Source organism: Artemia franciscana, chromosome 8, assembly GCF_032884065.1.
Source record: "Artemia franciscana chromosome 8, ASM3288406v1, whole genome shotgun sequence".
NCBI lineage: Eukaryota > Metazoa > Arthropoda > Branchiopoda > Anostraca > Artemiidae > Artemia > Artemia franciscana.
Window position 1 is genome coordinate 45,054,989 of NC_088870.1, and position 17,673 is coordinate 45,072,661.

At 35.4% G+C, this 17,673-nt stretch overlaps 1 protein-coding gene across 2 annotated transcripts in view; it reads left to right on the forward strand.

The window, feature by feature from the left end:
• LOC136030479 (coiled-coil domain-containing protein 186-like) overlaps positions 1-17,673 on the forward strand; it is a 97,849-nt gene that overhangs the window by 49,599 nt on the left and 30,577 nt on the right. For both annotated transcript variants that reach the window (XM_065709495.1, XM_065709496.1), the window contains exons 9-11: positions 2,954-3,193; positions 9,884-10,018; positions 15,915-16,205. In XM_065709495.1, the coding sequence (XP_065565567.1) occupies positions 2,954-3,193; positions 9,884-10,018; positions 15,915-16,205 (666 nt within the window). The remainder of the gene's footprint in view (positions 1-2,953; positions 3,194-9,883; positions 10,019-15,914; positions 16,206-17,673) is intronic.

Here is a 17,673-nt window from a genome sequence, read left to right on the forward strand (position 1 = left end):
GTTGTTATTAAATTGTCATTCAATCATTGTCATGAATTGTCATAATAAATCATTGACATGTTTTTTGCTTATACGAGGATCGGAGTCAAATCAAATTAAAGATATGATTAAGTAAATAATCATGATTAAGTGCATAATTAAGTATATAATTAAATTAAGTATATGTAATCAAAATTAAGTATAGTCAAATATATTTGTAAGGAGTCCAGTTCGTATCTAGATGACACTAAGCATGCGCAAACATTGGTACAAGGAGCAAACAAATCTGAGAAAAGCGGCCGAACAAAGAGAAAGATGTGGCTACCCATTGAGAGCGGGATGAAAGAATCACTGAATCACCATGGTATTTTGCGTTGTTAAGCAGATGGCCTCTATTTGGCTCCAGGATTTTTTTTTATCTTTAAATTAAGTAATTAAAGACATAACTCAGATGAGAGGCTATCTGCCTCTTGATAAATTACCACCCTAAAAGGCTGTATCCAGGATTTCTGATTGGAGGGGGGAGGGGGTACGAAAAATCTTTAAAAATACCTCAAGATTGTGTTTATATGCACTTTTGTTACGTTTTTACGAGTCGAACAAAGATCGTAGGGACGGGGTTGAATCCCCCTAACCCTACCCCCTCCCTTGGCTACGGTCTTGCCACTCTACTTAATTGTCTAATAAGGTCCAATATTCCTTAAATTATTTAAAAAATAGAGAAGGACACAAGAAGTGATACACAAGAAGTGTTTGACACAGGAAGTGGTCAAATAAAGGGAAAAAAGTGATTAGCCATAGAGAGTGTTAGGAAAAATTACTGAATTATTTCAGATGATATTTTTCTTCTTCAAGCTTTTGGCCTCTATTTGACTGCCAGTGATTTTTATTTGTTAGTCAAGAGGAAAAGTAACTCAAATCAGTCGTGATGATTGGTCACTAAACATAAAAAAAAACACACTAATATTTATCTCAAACTGTCATGTTTGTCCCAAAAACACAATAAATGCCACACAGATGGGCTAATCAGGTAGTAGAATTTTGAAAAATTATTTTATTATTTTAAGCCATATGAAAAACACCTAGTTATCAAATTGATTGTGTAAGGATACAGCGTGAATTGTAGCTTTAGGATAAATGAAATAAAAGTTGTGTAAGTACATTTTTTTTTTCGCTAAACGTTGGTTACCGATATTATATTTGGAAGGAATTCTGAGATTAATTTTACCGCTTAGTTAAACACAAATGAACAGATTCAGATGCTTGAAAATACAGGACTTAGATCATTTTTTAAGCAAATGACTTTATACAGAACATACAAGACTTTGGTTCTCAATATAATTCTCAATATATTTTTAATATTTCTGTTTCATGGTGATTTATATTAGGGCATGAATTTAGTTTTTCTCGTAAATTAGAACTGTACTTAAAAACTATGACACGAAGTTAAGTAGTCTTAAGGGAAAATTTCATTTTGACCGAAAAAATTTCATTTTGTGGCTCATTTGCGCTTGTTTGCTAATTTTATGAACAGCTGCTCGTGTGCAAACAGGTCGAGGGGCCTGGGCCTGGGGGGGGAGGATAGATATAATAAAATTACAGTTTCGAGGAAACCCTATTTACATTTTCACGGTGGGGTAGGAGTTCATAGGGATTGAACTCAAAGGAACCCCCCGCCCCGCGCAACATCAACATTTTTCAATTCATAATTGATCAGCAAACTTCTTTATTTTGACCTTGTAACCCAAGAATAAATAGAAAATGTTCCATTTTGAATTCTAATGTCAAGAGTCGAATTCCTAATAGAAAGCTTTGTAATATTTTTTTTTTGCTAGACTCTTCTGTGGCAGTTACATAATCCCAAAAAAGGTCAAATTTTGTATCCAAAAATAATTAAATTTGATTGTGCTTAGCATGTAAGTGATTGCAATTATTTCTTGGGTTGTATGTATTTGCTTGAGATTAAAAGGAAGGATTTTTCTGTGTCAAAAGGTAAAAATTAAATTTTATGACTCGTGGAAAATTTAAAGATGCTTGTTAAATCGTATAATTTATATCTTTCAAAGGTTCATCTCTCTCTCTCTCTCTCTCTCTCTCTCTCTCTCTCTCTCTCTCTCTCTCCTCTCTCTCCCTCTCTCTCTCTCTCTCTCTCTCTCTCTCTCTCTCTCTCTCTCTCTCTCTCTCTCTCTTTGTCTCTCTCTTTTTGTCTCTCTCTTCTTTAAATACACATGTTACTTGCACATACTAATAAATGCGTTTTTTGTTGCTGTAATGCTTTCTTCACAAAGTCAAATAAATTTAGATCTTGATAAATTTGTTTTTAAATTTTCTTTGATTGTTTTTTTTTTTTATCTTTATAAACTTGGAAAACATATTTGTTGTTACAAAATTAAATTTTAGTTTTTAAATTTTCGAAAATTAATGTTTGTAGGTTGTTAAATTTTGTTTAAATTTGTTATAAATTTTAATATGGGTTGAATTCTTTTTTAAATAAATAAATAATCTTTATTCTTTCCCTTTATCACAATGCAATAACATGGGTATCGTCAAACAAAAAAAAGAGAAAAACGCAAAAAGACGCAACATAAAGAACACACATGATGAGCTGTCACTTCGATTTGAGGATATTGTCGTTGTAGTGCTTCACGTAGCATGGAACGAAGGAGTTTAAAAATATTGTCGTTGAGTGTGTAGGCGGGCATTCTAACAGTTCTTTTCCCTCTTTAAAAGTTGCCAGCCTCGTCTTGTGCGCGTGATTCACGGAAGTAAACGAAGGCAGGATATCTCGGTGCGTGGGGGACTTCAGGATGTCAGCTCCAAACTTCATCAGCGTTTCGTGCCTCCTTTCATCCAGGGTTGGGAGCCTGAGTTTTTCACTTTTTCTCTAAGATTGTGGCCTTCATTTCAAGAAATATGACTTTTATGTGCCTTTGTCTTACCAACTCTCTTATTAACCACCTTACCTTATTTTCAGGTTCAACAAATGGTTTCCGAACATGATGCTATAATGGAAAAAGCCCATTGTTTAGAAAAGGATTTAGTATCTTATAAGAATCAGCTTGAAGAAGAAACTTCGAAAAGGCTTGAAGAAACTCAAATTCTTGCAGTTAAATTGGCAGAAAAGACTCTTCAACTTGACTCAAAGAAAAAGGAGATTGATGAGTTAAAGGGGGAGATTGCTATTATTAAGAAGAAACAATCTGCATCAATCAAGGTAAAACATAAGTTAAACAAATATATAATTTCAAGCATATAGTTTAATAAGATTCATGACTCATTCAAAAAGAAGCTATCCTACTTCCGGCTGGCGCTGCAACTAATTTACGCCATCTTCTGACGTAATTTCCGCCATCTTTTAAAAACATAATAAACGCAAATTATTATTTTTCACACGAGTAAAACAAAGGTACGAATGAATTATTGAAACAATTTGGCCTGCAGTGCACTGGTTCAAGATTGTTCTTTTGGCATATTTTCTATTGACTGCAGAGGCGGGGGTAGTAGGGAACGATGATTCTCACTCAAAGGCCCGGAGTGTCCAAACTTACTAGTCAGATGTTATTTGTGTTCTTTAAGGGTTGGGATTTGTAGAGCTGCAAGGTAAGATTCGTAAGCGACATACTTGGCTCCTAGGAGGATTTTAAGGCCTTTTTTGGCAACGTTTCAATTTCATCGTTGAGGTGATCGATGTTTTGCACTAGTAATCCTCAAATTGGGCATGTGTATTCAAGCAGAAGGTGTCCATAACACGTGTACTCAAACAAAAATTTTTTTATAGGAACTATAATTAAATTTATTAAACATATGAGTTACAGACATGGTTTGTGGTTGGATGAATATAATATTTTATTATAGTACAACTCTTTCTCTGATTTAAAGCACAAGTTAAATTCTTCAATCACAGTTTATGTTTTAAGGTTTTGTGTATGGCAAAGTTCTCAGGTTTTAGACCGTTATGTTTTTATGGCACTTGGTATTTACCAAGTGACATATAGCGATCACAAATTCTGTTGGTCTGTCTGTCTGTCCCGGTTTTGCTAGTTTAGAAACTTCCACATAAGCTAGGAAGATGAAATTTGGCAGGCGTATCAGGGACCAGACCAGATTAAATAAGAAATAGTCGTTTCCCCGATTCGACCATATGGGGGGGGGACAGACAGACACAAAAAGGTGATATTTATAAGAAAAAGTGGAAAATTGTGAATCAAAATGGAAGCAAATCATAAACCTTCTTGAATACAATTTTTGTGCATATTGTAAAACGAGAATTGTTTTGTTTTCTTTTAACATGGCTCCTTCTGAACGGTCAAACCTAATTGTAAATTGTCTCTTGCAGTATTTTTTTTTTCATTGAGATTTCTAAAAAATTTATTATGTCTAACCAACAGAATTCGATTCAACAACTTCGAAATTCATGACGCGAATATTTTAAGTGCTACAAAATATGGATAACATGTTTGAATTTAGCATACAAGAAGATGCATGAAGGATGTTTTCCTATTAACCTTTATTTTCAAAAAAAGATTTTCTCAAAAATATAATTTGACTGCACAAAAACTGTGAGTTGTGAAAAAGATATTTAATTCAAATTCAGTAAAAAGTTTTAGAGAAACCACATATTATAGTCTTGGAAGAAAAAATATGTAATTTTAATTTTTGGCTCGTTTTGTGTAGATTTATAAATACAGTTATATTTTCTTGTATAAAGTCCTTTATTATGCTTAGAGGATTGATTGTTTGCATTATTCGCGAATCAAACCTATATTTAATATCAGGGCCAGGATTTTTGTACGGGGAAGGGGTATTTTTTCTGAAAGTTTTTACAAAAAACTTAAAAAACCTGTCGAAAATTTGTTAATATGCATTTTCGCTAAGTTTTTTACAAGTCGGACAAGAATATTGGGTGGAAGGAGTTTCAATCCCACTACCCCTCTTCCTGGATACGGCCTTGTTTTTACATACGCATAAACTATTCTTGTTTTTACAGTTTTGTTACGTTTGATAACATTTAGAATATATGTTTGATATGGCTGTATTTAGGCAGCAAGTTACTTACTTTTGCAACGGCAGTAACAATAGTTCTTAAATTGTACAGAGGAATGATTTTTACCTTAGGAATTAATTTTTACCTTACCTTACCTTAGACCTTATTACTATTACCTTATTACTTTTTTACCTTAGAGGAATTAATTGTACAGAGGAATGATTGTACAGAGAAATGATTTTTTCAGCATTTGGCAGGGACAGCTCTCTTCTCCAGGGCTTTCCGCGGTGTCACTTTTAATTGTTGTAATTTAGATGTTCAATTTAACTTCTATCCGTTTTAAATGTCATCTATTTATTCATGATAATTGCTGCTCGTTTCAAGTTGTGCTTATTTGGAAATACGGTTATGGTTTATGGTATACGTTTATGATTATTCATAAACATGGCTACGGTTTTCTTGTTATATGTCTTTCCTTCGCCTTGAACTATTGATTGTTTGAATATAAAGGTAAAGGTAAAGGATACGGCATTAGACTTTACAGTCCGTACCGGCGGTGCTGATCTCCGTTTCTTGGCCCTTCAGCCAGGAAGTGCAATGGGGGGTTGGGGGCCAGCCATCCTGTGCTTTCGCACACCCTTCCTGTTTACCTTCCCCAGATTTCTCCAGGTACCCATTTAGAGCTGGGTCGACTCTGGCTAAGAGTCTCGCCACTGACCCCCGTCCCAAACTGAAGAATTGGGTACACTGGGATTCGAACCCGCGTCCTCTCAGTATATTCAGTTTGAATATAATACACGGAATTATGGCAAGTAGTTTCTTTTGGTCAACGATGCTGAAATATGTCGCTTGATTCTCGGCTGACCCACGGTCTCTTTTCATCTTCTGGTAAATACATCTCTTAAAATGTGAAGCACTAAAGAAGAATTGTTCTTGCCAATCCAGAGACCTTAACATAACTTAAGGTCAAAGAAAAAAATCCTGGGAAAATGTTTTTGAAATTAAAGGATTTAAATCAGCAAGTTAACGGAGGGTTTAATCAACATAGGGTTTAATCAACAAGCTTTAATCAACATAGGGTTTGATCGACGAGGATTTAATCAGGATTTTAATCGATAAGCCAGCGCTTAAAGAAACGTTTCTTTATACCTTCACAAAACCTTTACAAAATGGTTGGTAGTATAGAAAAGAGCTACAGGGACAAAAAACTTAAAAAACATATCAATTATTGATTTACATGCATTTCTGTTACGTTTTTATGAGTCAGATTGTTTTTGGTGGGGATGGGGTCAAACCCCCTAATCCCCCTGGATACGCCGCTAAAACGTCAAATAGAATTTCATTTAAAAAATAATCCTGATAAAAGAAACGTAAAAAAAATGTTTCTACGTTTTCGTACGTTTCGTAAGAAAAACGTAAAGAAAACGTAAAGACTACGTTCAAAGAAACGTAGAGCCATGTGTTAAAAAAAGAGCAGGGAATCAAAAGAAGTTTTATCTTTTTCTTGAAAATTTAATATTGAAAATTTTATGAAAATTTGGATGAAAATTTTAATATTTTGTTTAGGTTTTTCTAGTTGTTATTTAAGATCCTTTAGTATTCAGACATGTATAAGCAAAAAGTCTGCCAAATGTTTCAAATAAAGTAGATTTGCTGCACCCGTTAATTCAAATTCTCATTTCATCTTTTTTTTTCTTTAATAAATTGAGACTAATTCTACAATACCCATACACTGGGAGGAGGAAATGGGGTGAATAGGGAAAAGATTTGTCTTCTTTTTAGCTAAGGATACCTCCTCCCTTCTGGGTGGGTTGATAATCCCTCACTCTTCTTTGTCTAGTCGAATGAACATTTATAATTTAACGCATAATAAATAGTTTTTATGTTTTTTGTCGGATTTTGCAAATTTTAAGTAAAGCATTTCACGCTTTTAAAAGAATCTGCTTTTAGTGGGACTTAGAGGAATTCGCTTACTGTCTGATCAGTCAGTTTTATTATTTTTACTCTCATTCTGAATTTTTTCCTTTAAGAAGTCTTGATGAATGCCAACATACCAAGACACAGGGAGGGGAATGGGGATGAATAGAGGAAAAGATTCATTTCTGATTAAGTTCAAAATACCTACCTACCTCCAGGTCGGGGTGATGCTTCCTCATTCTTATTTGCCTAACTACATAAAAAATGGTGAAATAAGACATGAAATTTTAAATCTTTGACTGTCATCGCTAAGTTTAAGAAAGGCATTTTACCTCTTTCTAAGGAATTCAAAAAGATGTACGTTTAGAGCTTATTCTCGGATTAATTCATCTAAAAAAAACAACAAAAGGTTAAACAATTGTGAATTTCCATGACACTGAATTTTTTTCAAACCTTAAATGAATGTTTCGGCTCTATATCCAAGAGTCATTCTCAGCAAAACACGTGTATAAATAAAATAAGACTTGCACTAAAATTTGATCTTTAACATGCAATCTTTGCGTTATTTATTAGTTCATCTTTATTAGATTGTTAATAAAGAAAGGCTGGATACCAAATAGGACAAAATACGATTCAATAAATGATGAATAGTGGGTATTAAGTGATACTGAGAGAATCACGAAAAGCGTTATTTGAATTTGATATAGAGTTTAAGATGGAAAGGGGAACATTTGCCTTTTTCGGGCAAATGTCCTTCTAAGGTATATCCTTTTGAGTGCCTTTTAAGGCAGTCAGTTACCTCAGTATTATGTACGTGATCTAAATATTACCCATACAACTAAATGCTATGATAAAGAAAATATACTATCCATCTTGTAGGCTATATAGTTACCTCATGAATTTTATATTAGTCACGGTTATCTTACTTAGTCTTGGAAGGAAAAAATTATAGGCATTATCTTCGTAATAGTTCTAGTATTTACGTTTTTACGTTATTTCGACTTCAACAACTAAAGCTTATAAAAAGGTTATCTCCTTTTTTGTGATATTTGTCTCTGCTTTTGTACTTAACTCTCTGTAATGGCTGACACTGAGCATCTAGTAAAATGTCAAGGTTTGAAAAATAAAATAATCTTAAGATATTAAATAACGATAGAATATATTCTTCGTATGCTTTTTATGGGTAATGTTTAAATATATACTTTCCCAAAGAGCTCAAATTCAGGTGTGGAATCACAAACCTTGCGAAAAATCCAAAGGAGTGGCAGCCATGCTGTATATGTTATTGTTGAAGGTAAAGATTTTGCTTACCGGGCTGAATGATCTTACTCACTATAGTCGTATGAGAAATATTGCTATTATGAGCCAGTAATCCTGGATAATCGATTCAAAATGTCAATATCTATATGCGATAACAGACGAGATCCAATAGCCTCCGATAGTGGCAGCATTGAAACGAGAATATGACACTTGCTCACAAATTTTCACTGTTTTCCTTCGATACAAATTGACATTAAGCAAAAAAAGGCGTTTTCAAATTAGTTCATCTTTCTGATGGACTGTGTTACTTGGCATATAGTCATTTCGCCAAAAATACGTTTTTAAGTGCGTTCATCTCTTTGACGAACCCTGTTTCATAGCTTATAGTCATTTCGCTAAAAATGTGTTTCCAGATGCGTTCATCTCTCTGACGAACCCTGTTTCATAGCATATAGTCATTTCGCTAAAAATGTGTTCCAGATGCGTTCATCTCTCTGATGAACCCTGTTTCATAGTATATAGATATTTTGCCAAAAAAGCATCTTCAGTGTGTTCATCTCTTTGACGAACCCTGTTTTATAGCATATAGTTAATTCGCCAAATATGCTTTATCAAATCCATTGTCAAATGCGTTCATCTATTTGACGATCCTTGTTTCATAGCATATAGTCATTTCGCCAAAAATGCGTTTTCAAATGCGTTCATTTATCTGATGAACCCCGTTTCATAGTGTATAGTCATTTTGCCAGAAATGCGTTTTCAAACGCGTTCATCTCTTTGACGAACCCTCTTTCATAGCATATAGTACTTTCACCAAAAATGTGTTTTGAAGTGCGTTCATCTCTCTGATGAACCTTGTTTCCTAGTATATAGTCATTTCGCCAGAAATGCGTTTTCTAATGCGTTCATCTCTCTGATGAACCCTGTTTCATAGAATATAGTCATTTCGTCAAAATACATTTTGAAATGCGTTCATATCTCTGATGAACCCTTATTTCATAGCATATAGTCATTTCGTCAAAAATGCGTGCATCTCTCCGATGAACTCGGTTTCATAGCATATAGTCATTTTCTTGTTTCAGTTTGGTTTTCGTTATTTTATTTACACAAACTATATTTTCACTGAATGAAGTTCAGTTTAATAAAACTCTGTTTGAGAGAGTTTCACACCCCGTTCTGTCACACCCAAAGGGGTGTGACAGAGAATCACACCCCTTTGGTCTGTCTTATTGGGTAAGGTCTTACATTTAATTTTACGATAAGATGACAATTTTGTATTTATTTTTTTTTTATATATTGTACTCGTCAATCATGACCTGCTCTTCCCTTGACGATTCTATGGATATTTTGTTGACTTTTGGCTGTTTTTTCTTGAAGCTGTGTAATTTTATAAGAAAGACACGTATATAGATTTTTTTTTTGGGGGGGGGGATTAGAAAAATCCCAAAAAAGACGAACTACACGAAAATGTATGAAAAAATGGCTAATTCTAGAAATTCCAAGAGAGCTATCGGTCCATTTGTCTATCCTTGCTTAAAGTGTTTTAGCCTACTTTTTATGTTAATTTTGAGGCAATATTCTTTCTTATTTAATAATATTAATTATATTAATAATATTTATTTAATAATAATAATAAAAATAATAATATTTAATAATATTAATAATTATTTAATAATATAATAATATTTAAGTTTGAGGTAATATTCTTGAGGTAATATTCTACATACCTTTTTTGTTTCTTAGGAGATGGGTAAGGAACTAAATCGGTTACGGAGGAGAGGTGAACATACTGAGTCCATCCATTCCAATGGGGAAGTAGTTAGCCTAGGATCAAGGACATCTTCAACTGGCTCTTTGAACACCACTGGACTGTCTATAGTAAGTCTTAAAAAAGAAAGAAATGTATTTTTTCCTCAAGTCATTTTTAACAGTTCTGAAATTTGTTAATTCCCAAAATATGGAAAATTTTGGGAAATAATCCCCAAAATTAACAAAATATTTGTTAATTTCCAGTAAATCTGGAAGCTAGCAAGTAGAATTTAAAGTACTTCATCTTGTTTTCCAATTGATATACTATTGATTGCTATATATATATATATATATATATCCAATTATATATAAATATATCCAATTGATGTACTATTGATATGCTATAGAATGGTTTTTCAGTTTATGACTTCCAATGATTTCTGTCTAATTTATGGCCTATAGAATTTTGTTGTATATAGCCTCCTTTTATAGAGTGAAAGCAGATTTAAAACGGTCCCATCTTTGAATAAAACTCGAATTATCGAAACTAGGGCCCGACAGATATATCGGCCGACTGATATTATCGGTCCGATATGAGGATCAGTGTCATTATCGGATATCGGGAAAAGAATATCGATTATCGTCCGATATTTTTTTTTCTTTTATCTGCAACTTGTCCAGAAGAGAGTATCAGAATTCCTGAGGTAATTTTTTCTTGTCCAGTTCTTGGGAGTGGAGCCACCAGCTAAGTCTGACATGGTGGAGAGAGCAGCAGAGGTGAGTCAAATGAAGTCAAAGTATATTTGTTGTCATTACTTATCGGTACACACCTGGTGCAGCAATGATCTAAATATATGGTGTCTTCAAGAGCATACATCTTCTACCAAAACAAATCATTCTGTTTAATGAATGTTTGCTCGCGTGGATGAAAGATCCGAGATTCAATCGGATAAAACCATGAAATCCAGTCAGGGGCGTAGCTAAGGCAGAAAGGGGGTTCTGTTAGGTGTGGGGGAAGGTGAGTTCCAAGGTGTCGCCGCTGCATGAAAACATCTCGGAAAATTTACGTATTTACCTTGGAAATTCAGTTTGTGTGTCTTGATTCGTCGGCATACTGGATGATTTTATCAACACGTTCTTTAAATCACTCCTCCAAACTTAGAACTGTACCTGCACCCTTGTCTCCAGTGTGCCTTGCATGGATTCGTTTGCAAGAGACCATGTATTGGTCTCCCTATAGGTTCATCTATACGCCACACCCGGTATCTCCTTATTGAACATCTGACCCGCCGTATTCCCGCCTCTTATGCGTTAATAATTTCCTGCAAGTTCGATTCAACTGACATTTGCTAGCTAGCCTTTTCAATGCATAGCTCTCCCTCACATTCTGTATGTTTCACCCTTTTGGGTGAAAAATTGAATTGTTTATTTCGTATTTTTACTTATGTTGTTGTTGCTTGTTTGTTTTATTTTTTCTCTCTCTCTCTTTTGCTCTGTCTTGTTCAAAACCTTGTATTTTTGTATGTCTGTGTCATGACTTTAAATTGTGCAGTAATTTTTAAATTTGTTACTTATTCATGGTTTATTTTCATCCGCAAATATCTTTGCTATGACAAGAGTTAATGCAGTAATCGGTTTCTTCTTCTTCTTGTGCTTTTCTTTTGTTTGTTTTGTGTGCGTGTTTTTTTTCTCTACTTCGTCTTATCATGTTATGTGATTAATGAGTGTTCAATAAATAAGTAAATAAATATCTTATAAATGCAAAGTAAAAGTTTCCAAAGTCTGGGTATTGAAATATGGGATCTGAATTATCAGTTTCAGTAAATATCCTACGCTTCTTTCAATCATATTTTTACGTATTTCCGTTTATGTAACTAACCCGATCTTTGATTATTTTTTTTTTCTTATTTTTCACTTCCGCAAATATCCGCCATTTCATTTGTGTGCTCAGAAGCTGTAGATCATAAAAGGTAAAGAAAATCCAACAATTCTTGTAATTGGCCTAATTTATGGATTCCGCAGTGAATTATTGAGGCTATTCTTTGGTGTTTAATAGACCAGGGAGAAACATGTAATAATGAATAGGCGCAGAGAATGGGGAATTTTAACTTTAGGTAAGGTTTTTCCCCGGGGAGAATTTATCGGTAAATTATATCGGTATCGTATTGGTACGATATCGATATATTACTATTGGTATCGGACCCCCAAAATCCATATCGGTTGGGGCCTTAATTGAATGAAATACTTTTTTATTTGTTGAGATAATTTTAATCACTTTTACTATTTTTACTTTGCGTGGGAAACTAGCAAGGCAGGATTAAGTAGATTATCTGGAATTCGAATTCGACTCTGGGATACTACTGCTATTACTAACAGCTCACCCCATCACCATGCCGCCTGAGCCCAACACAGTTACGCATGCTCCCCCCCTTCCCAGTCTATTCAAAGCTTCCCTCTTTACACCCTCCCAGGAAGTTTCCATTTCCCTTAAATCTTTCCTAACGATATCATCCCACCCAATTCGGGGACGACCCGACTTTGGAGATGACACTGTAATAACCGGCTTTACATCAGTCAAATTGTTGAAAATAAAATCATAAAAATATTTTAGGCCAATACTATGGCATTCTTGCAAATAATTGTGTTGTAAATTAAGTTTCTACTATTTTCACTTAATCTCTGTGTTGTAATGTCTAACACTCTGTTATGGTGAGGTGAAAGGCCCGCGCTTGGTACCCTTCTCGATGGGAAGGGTTTAAGGTAGGTATAACTGAGCGGAAGTCATACCCTGAAGAAAAATGCCTCTTTTTATACCAAATGTCAGAGGTCCATCTTCTCTTAGCATAAATCAACTGTAATCTCACAGTGTCTATTCCCTCTATGTTCGGGAAACAATATTCAGCTGCATTGAAATTCTTGTATTTAATTTTTACTTAATACATGCAAGTAGTGTTGGCAGTGGCATCTTAGACTGATATAATACGCAAAAGGTCCCTAAGTGAACTGTCTTTGAACCACGCCGCCACAAGTAAACCCAAAAGGAAAAATGAACCTTCTGAAGGGCAACTACTGTTAGAAGCGGGTCCAGTGTTGGAACTGTTCTAATTTTTCTCGCCGTCCTGTATTTATATTTTTCATGTCAGGGGTGGACGGTCAATGGACAGGGTGGTGGCCGTCCTGGCTAGACATCCAGGGAACCACAAGACGGAGTATAATCACTAATTGACACCAAATAAATGAGAAAAATGAGTTGAGACCAAGTGTAGGCTGCTCACTAAACATTAAAAAATGTTGGTTTTAACAGTGAAGGCCGAACAGTTTAACAGTGAAGGCCAATTATTTCAAGGTCATATTTGCCTCTTGTATTTCTGCTCATGTAAACTATTAGATTTCTTTTGGTTGCTTTTGACTTCCCTTGCCACTCGAGTAAAGGCAAATACGTTCATAGATCAGGGCCTTAATAGTGGGGTAATCCACCATTCGTTTGTATTCATTAGTAACCACAGTCCTAGTTGGTAGTATCTTACGAACAATTTTTCACAAAAAGCGAGCAACGGTTAGCCCCCATCGATGGAAGGAACTCCAAACCTAGATCAGAAATAAATTTGCCCTTTTGCATAGTGCAATCGCAAACAGGAACTTTCCTCCCCGTATAATTGAAATATGAAATGAAATGAGGACAAATTAGGTCTCCCTCCCTAAGTCTGATTTGTAATTTTGGGTGCTTAAGGAAAATATAAGACCCTTGTTTTTCAGTTTTGTTGTGCTTTAACGTAAACAGAGAAACATCTTCAACTTTTGTGACTTCACAAGAGTGCGATAAGTGATAAGGGGATCAATGTATTTCTTTCCTCAGGTCACTTTGTACTAAAAGGGTTGTCGTAGAGACTTCTCATGCTCCTGTTGCCTTTTTCAAGAGTCAAAAGTGATTAGAGGGCGGCCATCCCCCTCTCGAGGACTTTTTTGCGGATTTTCGCCCAAAGAGATCCAGTTAAAATTTCGAAATAGCTATTTGGTTCAAGATAGATGAAAGCTGTAATCTCTTTGCCTCCGCGGATAACATGACCCCCCCCCCTATAGCCATTGGGGCAGGGGCTGTAAGTTATGCAAGTTGTTTATTGCTTGCCAATAGCTTTTGTTAATGAGAAAGAGGGGCATGTTTGATCCATGGTCTCCAAGTAGGAGACCCAGCTACTACTTGCGATTGTCACTAATTGGGACTGCAACTGCAACTACCTGCGACAGCAACTGCTGAAATGTGACTACTTGTGACTGTGGCTACCCATGCCTGCGACAGCAGCTTTGCGACTGCGACTACTTGTGACTACGATTGCTGGTACGGCAACTGCAACTACTTGAAATTGCTACTCTTTGCGACTGTGGCTACTTCCGATTGTAGCTACTTGTGACTGTAACTGCGACTAATAAAAACTGCAAGTACTTGCAACTGTTACTTACTGTGACTTTGACTACTTGCAACTCCAACTACTTAGGATTGAGACTACTTGTGATTGTGACTTCTACTACTTGCGACTACTTGGGACTGCAACTGCTTAATACTGCGACTGCTTACGACTAAACTACTTGCAACTGTTACTAAATACGATTTTGACTTGAGACTGTGACTACATCTGATTGTGCCTACTTATGACTGCGACTGCAACTACTTATGACTGCGACTAATACCCAGCGCCTATGAGGCAATTGTTTCAAGGTATTGGTTGGAAACTAGTTTTATCTGCAAATGGTTTGTGACCAGATGACAGCCAAAATCAAACATGTCTCAGCCGACGAACGTGAGAGGTTGCGGATTTCCTGTGTTTATCTAATTAAGCAGTTAGTTTGATTAACTATGTTGAGTTGTGACGAGGAAGACTTAATTGATTACGATGGGTATCGCAATTTTGCTAGGGTTCAGAAGCAGTATCGAGTCCATCGCTACTTGGAAAATAATGCAAAGTCTTGTCTGTTCTTAGCAGCAAAAGAACTGTCTTAAACACATAGAAAATTCATTGCATTTTATGTCGAAGGAATCTTCATGCTTCTCCACCTCTCCTATAAATTTCACGTTTAATTCCTTATCTGACATGTTGAGAGCCAAAACAATCGGACAGTATCTGCGCGGCAGCTCCCCAAAATGTGTGGGACAACACTGTGCAACGGAACTGTAACCACGGCTGGGAGGCTCATACAGAACTGGTTTTTAGACTGATTGGAAACAGTCTTATCTGGATTGCCTCGTGGGTGAACCCCCACTCTGCTTCAAGGTCATGGTCACTAAACAGTTGCGCGCGCAATCTATTACCAATTCTAGTTTCAAAACAGTTGCCCCATGGGCGCTGAGCCTAATTATGACTGCAATTACTTAAGACTGTGACTACTTGCGACTGCTGCTACCTACCTCTTTGACCGCCTGTGACTGCGACTTATCATGATTGCAACTATTTAAGAATGCAGCTATTACTAACTGCGACTCTGACTACTTCCGACTGCGACTAGTTGTGGCTGCGGCTACTTGTGACTCTGAGTGCTTTTGACTACAACTGCGACTCTTTGCGGATGCACTTGCAACTGCATTAACTTGCGTCTGCAAATGCAACTACGTTTGACTCTGACGACTTGCAATTGCTACTGTGACTACTTGCAACTGTAACTGCTACTACTTGTGACTGCAAATTCTTGTAACTACGACTGCGACTTCTTGTGACAATGATTGTAGCTGCTTTTCAGTGCGACTACTTGCTACTGCGACTACTTGTGACTGCAACTAATTGTGTTTGTGATTGCGAATCTTGCGACTAGTGTCAACTAATCAAAGTAGATATCCACTGACATGTTTCATTGGCTATGGGAACTTGGTATATAGTTATTAAAAATGTGTAGTTTAAAAATGTGTGATCTTTCTCGGTTTTGTCCTAATGAAGGATGATTTATAGTCAGGAGACAAAATTGTCTTTGTCTCATAAATCTTTCTATTTTATCAAAGTGTTTACTAGTTTGTGAACCTAATTTTCTGTATTTATAGGAAGTTCCTCGACAATCTTCTCCCTCGCCTCTAAGTTTGAACGGAGTGGCACCCGAAGAGAATGGCCACATAATGAACTTTGATGACCTCGAAGATAAACAACAGTTCTTCATTGACAAGATCTTGAAACTTCAAAGAGGAAACGCCAGAAAAACTGAAAAAGTAGAATTTCTTGAAGAGCATGTCAAAAGCTTAACTGAAGAAATTAAAAAGAAAAACAAAATTTTGACAAGTTATTTCTTGAAAGAAGAGGCAGGAGGACTCAGCTCCGAAAGAAGTGATAAAGTAAAAGTAAGTTATTACAGCAGTTTAAATTTAAGGGAATTGAAATCAAATGACTTTATCAAGTTGTTTCTGATTATTTAATTGATTAATTGATTAGCATCAGTAAATTTTTTTGTCCAAAGCTTGACTAAGGAGATTAAAAAGAAAAACAAAATTTCGCGAGCTATTTCATGAAGGAAGAGGTGGGAAGACTCATCTCCGAAATTAGTGACAGAGTAAAAGTAAGTTAATTGATAACTAGTATCCCTAATTGACTGCTTTAAAACAAAATTGATAGTCTTGGTAATCCAAACCACAATTTTAAACTTTGTAACGTTCTAACCTCAAAATTTTCAATATATATATATTAACAGCAAAGTTGTATCACAGCGTGATATCTGAGAGAATAAATAGTGTAGCAAGTTGATTTTGGACGAGTGCCAAATACAATTGTAATACTTTTGCCCTTCTCTCGTCTTCCCCCCTCCCCTCTCTTTTAATTATGTGGGGTTGCTCTGGAATATTCTTTAAGACTGATATCCGAATAGCTCTATCTTCTTACATTGTAAAATCAGACTTCTTGAAGAAAAAAAAAGTTTTATGTGTAATTAAAACAGAAAAAGTCAGAAATCCGAAAATTTATCCTTTTGGAAACAAAACCGCTTTGGTATTTATCAGGTCAGAACTGAAGTGTGTTAGCTGGTGATTGTGGGGATTGCAAGTGGTACTTGAAGGGGGAAATATCCCTTTCGAGTTTTACGATTCCGTGTGTCATTGGCAAAAGGTTCTTTGTTACTTTAAAAGCGAAAAATTGCCTTGAAAAAACATATATATTTGACACGTGTGAAACACTTTGGTAGTACTGTGACAGCTTTAAGAACACGACAACAAGGAGATGCAAATAAAAAAGAGTGTGTTTTTGGGGTAAATGATGAAATTGCTGTTTTTTCAGGTTGTAATTAAAAAAGCGGGAGAACATGGTTGCCTTAATAGGGGAAATTTATTAAATGAGAAACCACGGCCTATAGTGACGAAAAATTTAGAAATTTGTTAAAAAAAATTGTCTGGTGAAACAAAATTGCCGTTTTTAGCAGAATGACGGTAATTAGCCTATTATTTTGACCAGTTTTAATAGTAAAACGTTATTTTCAAAATAAATGTATGAAATTTGACAAACAGATGAAACTCCTTGAAAATGGTTTGAAAAACCGGCCTATAGTGACGAAAAATTTAGAAATTTGTTAAAAAAAATTGTCTGGTGAAACAAAATTGCCGTTTTTAGCAGAATGACGGTAATTAGCCTATTATTTTGACCAGTTTTAATAGTAAAACGTTATTTTCAAAATAAATGTATGAAATTTGACAAACAGATGAAACTCCTTGAAAATGGCGTTGAAAATTACGCCATTAGAATGGCCATAGTCAAAAACCTTTCAAAGGAAAAGGATTTTTTTTTGCATGGGTAGCACTGATGTGACCTCTTTTTTCTTTTTTG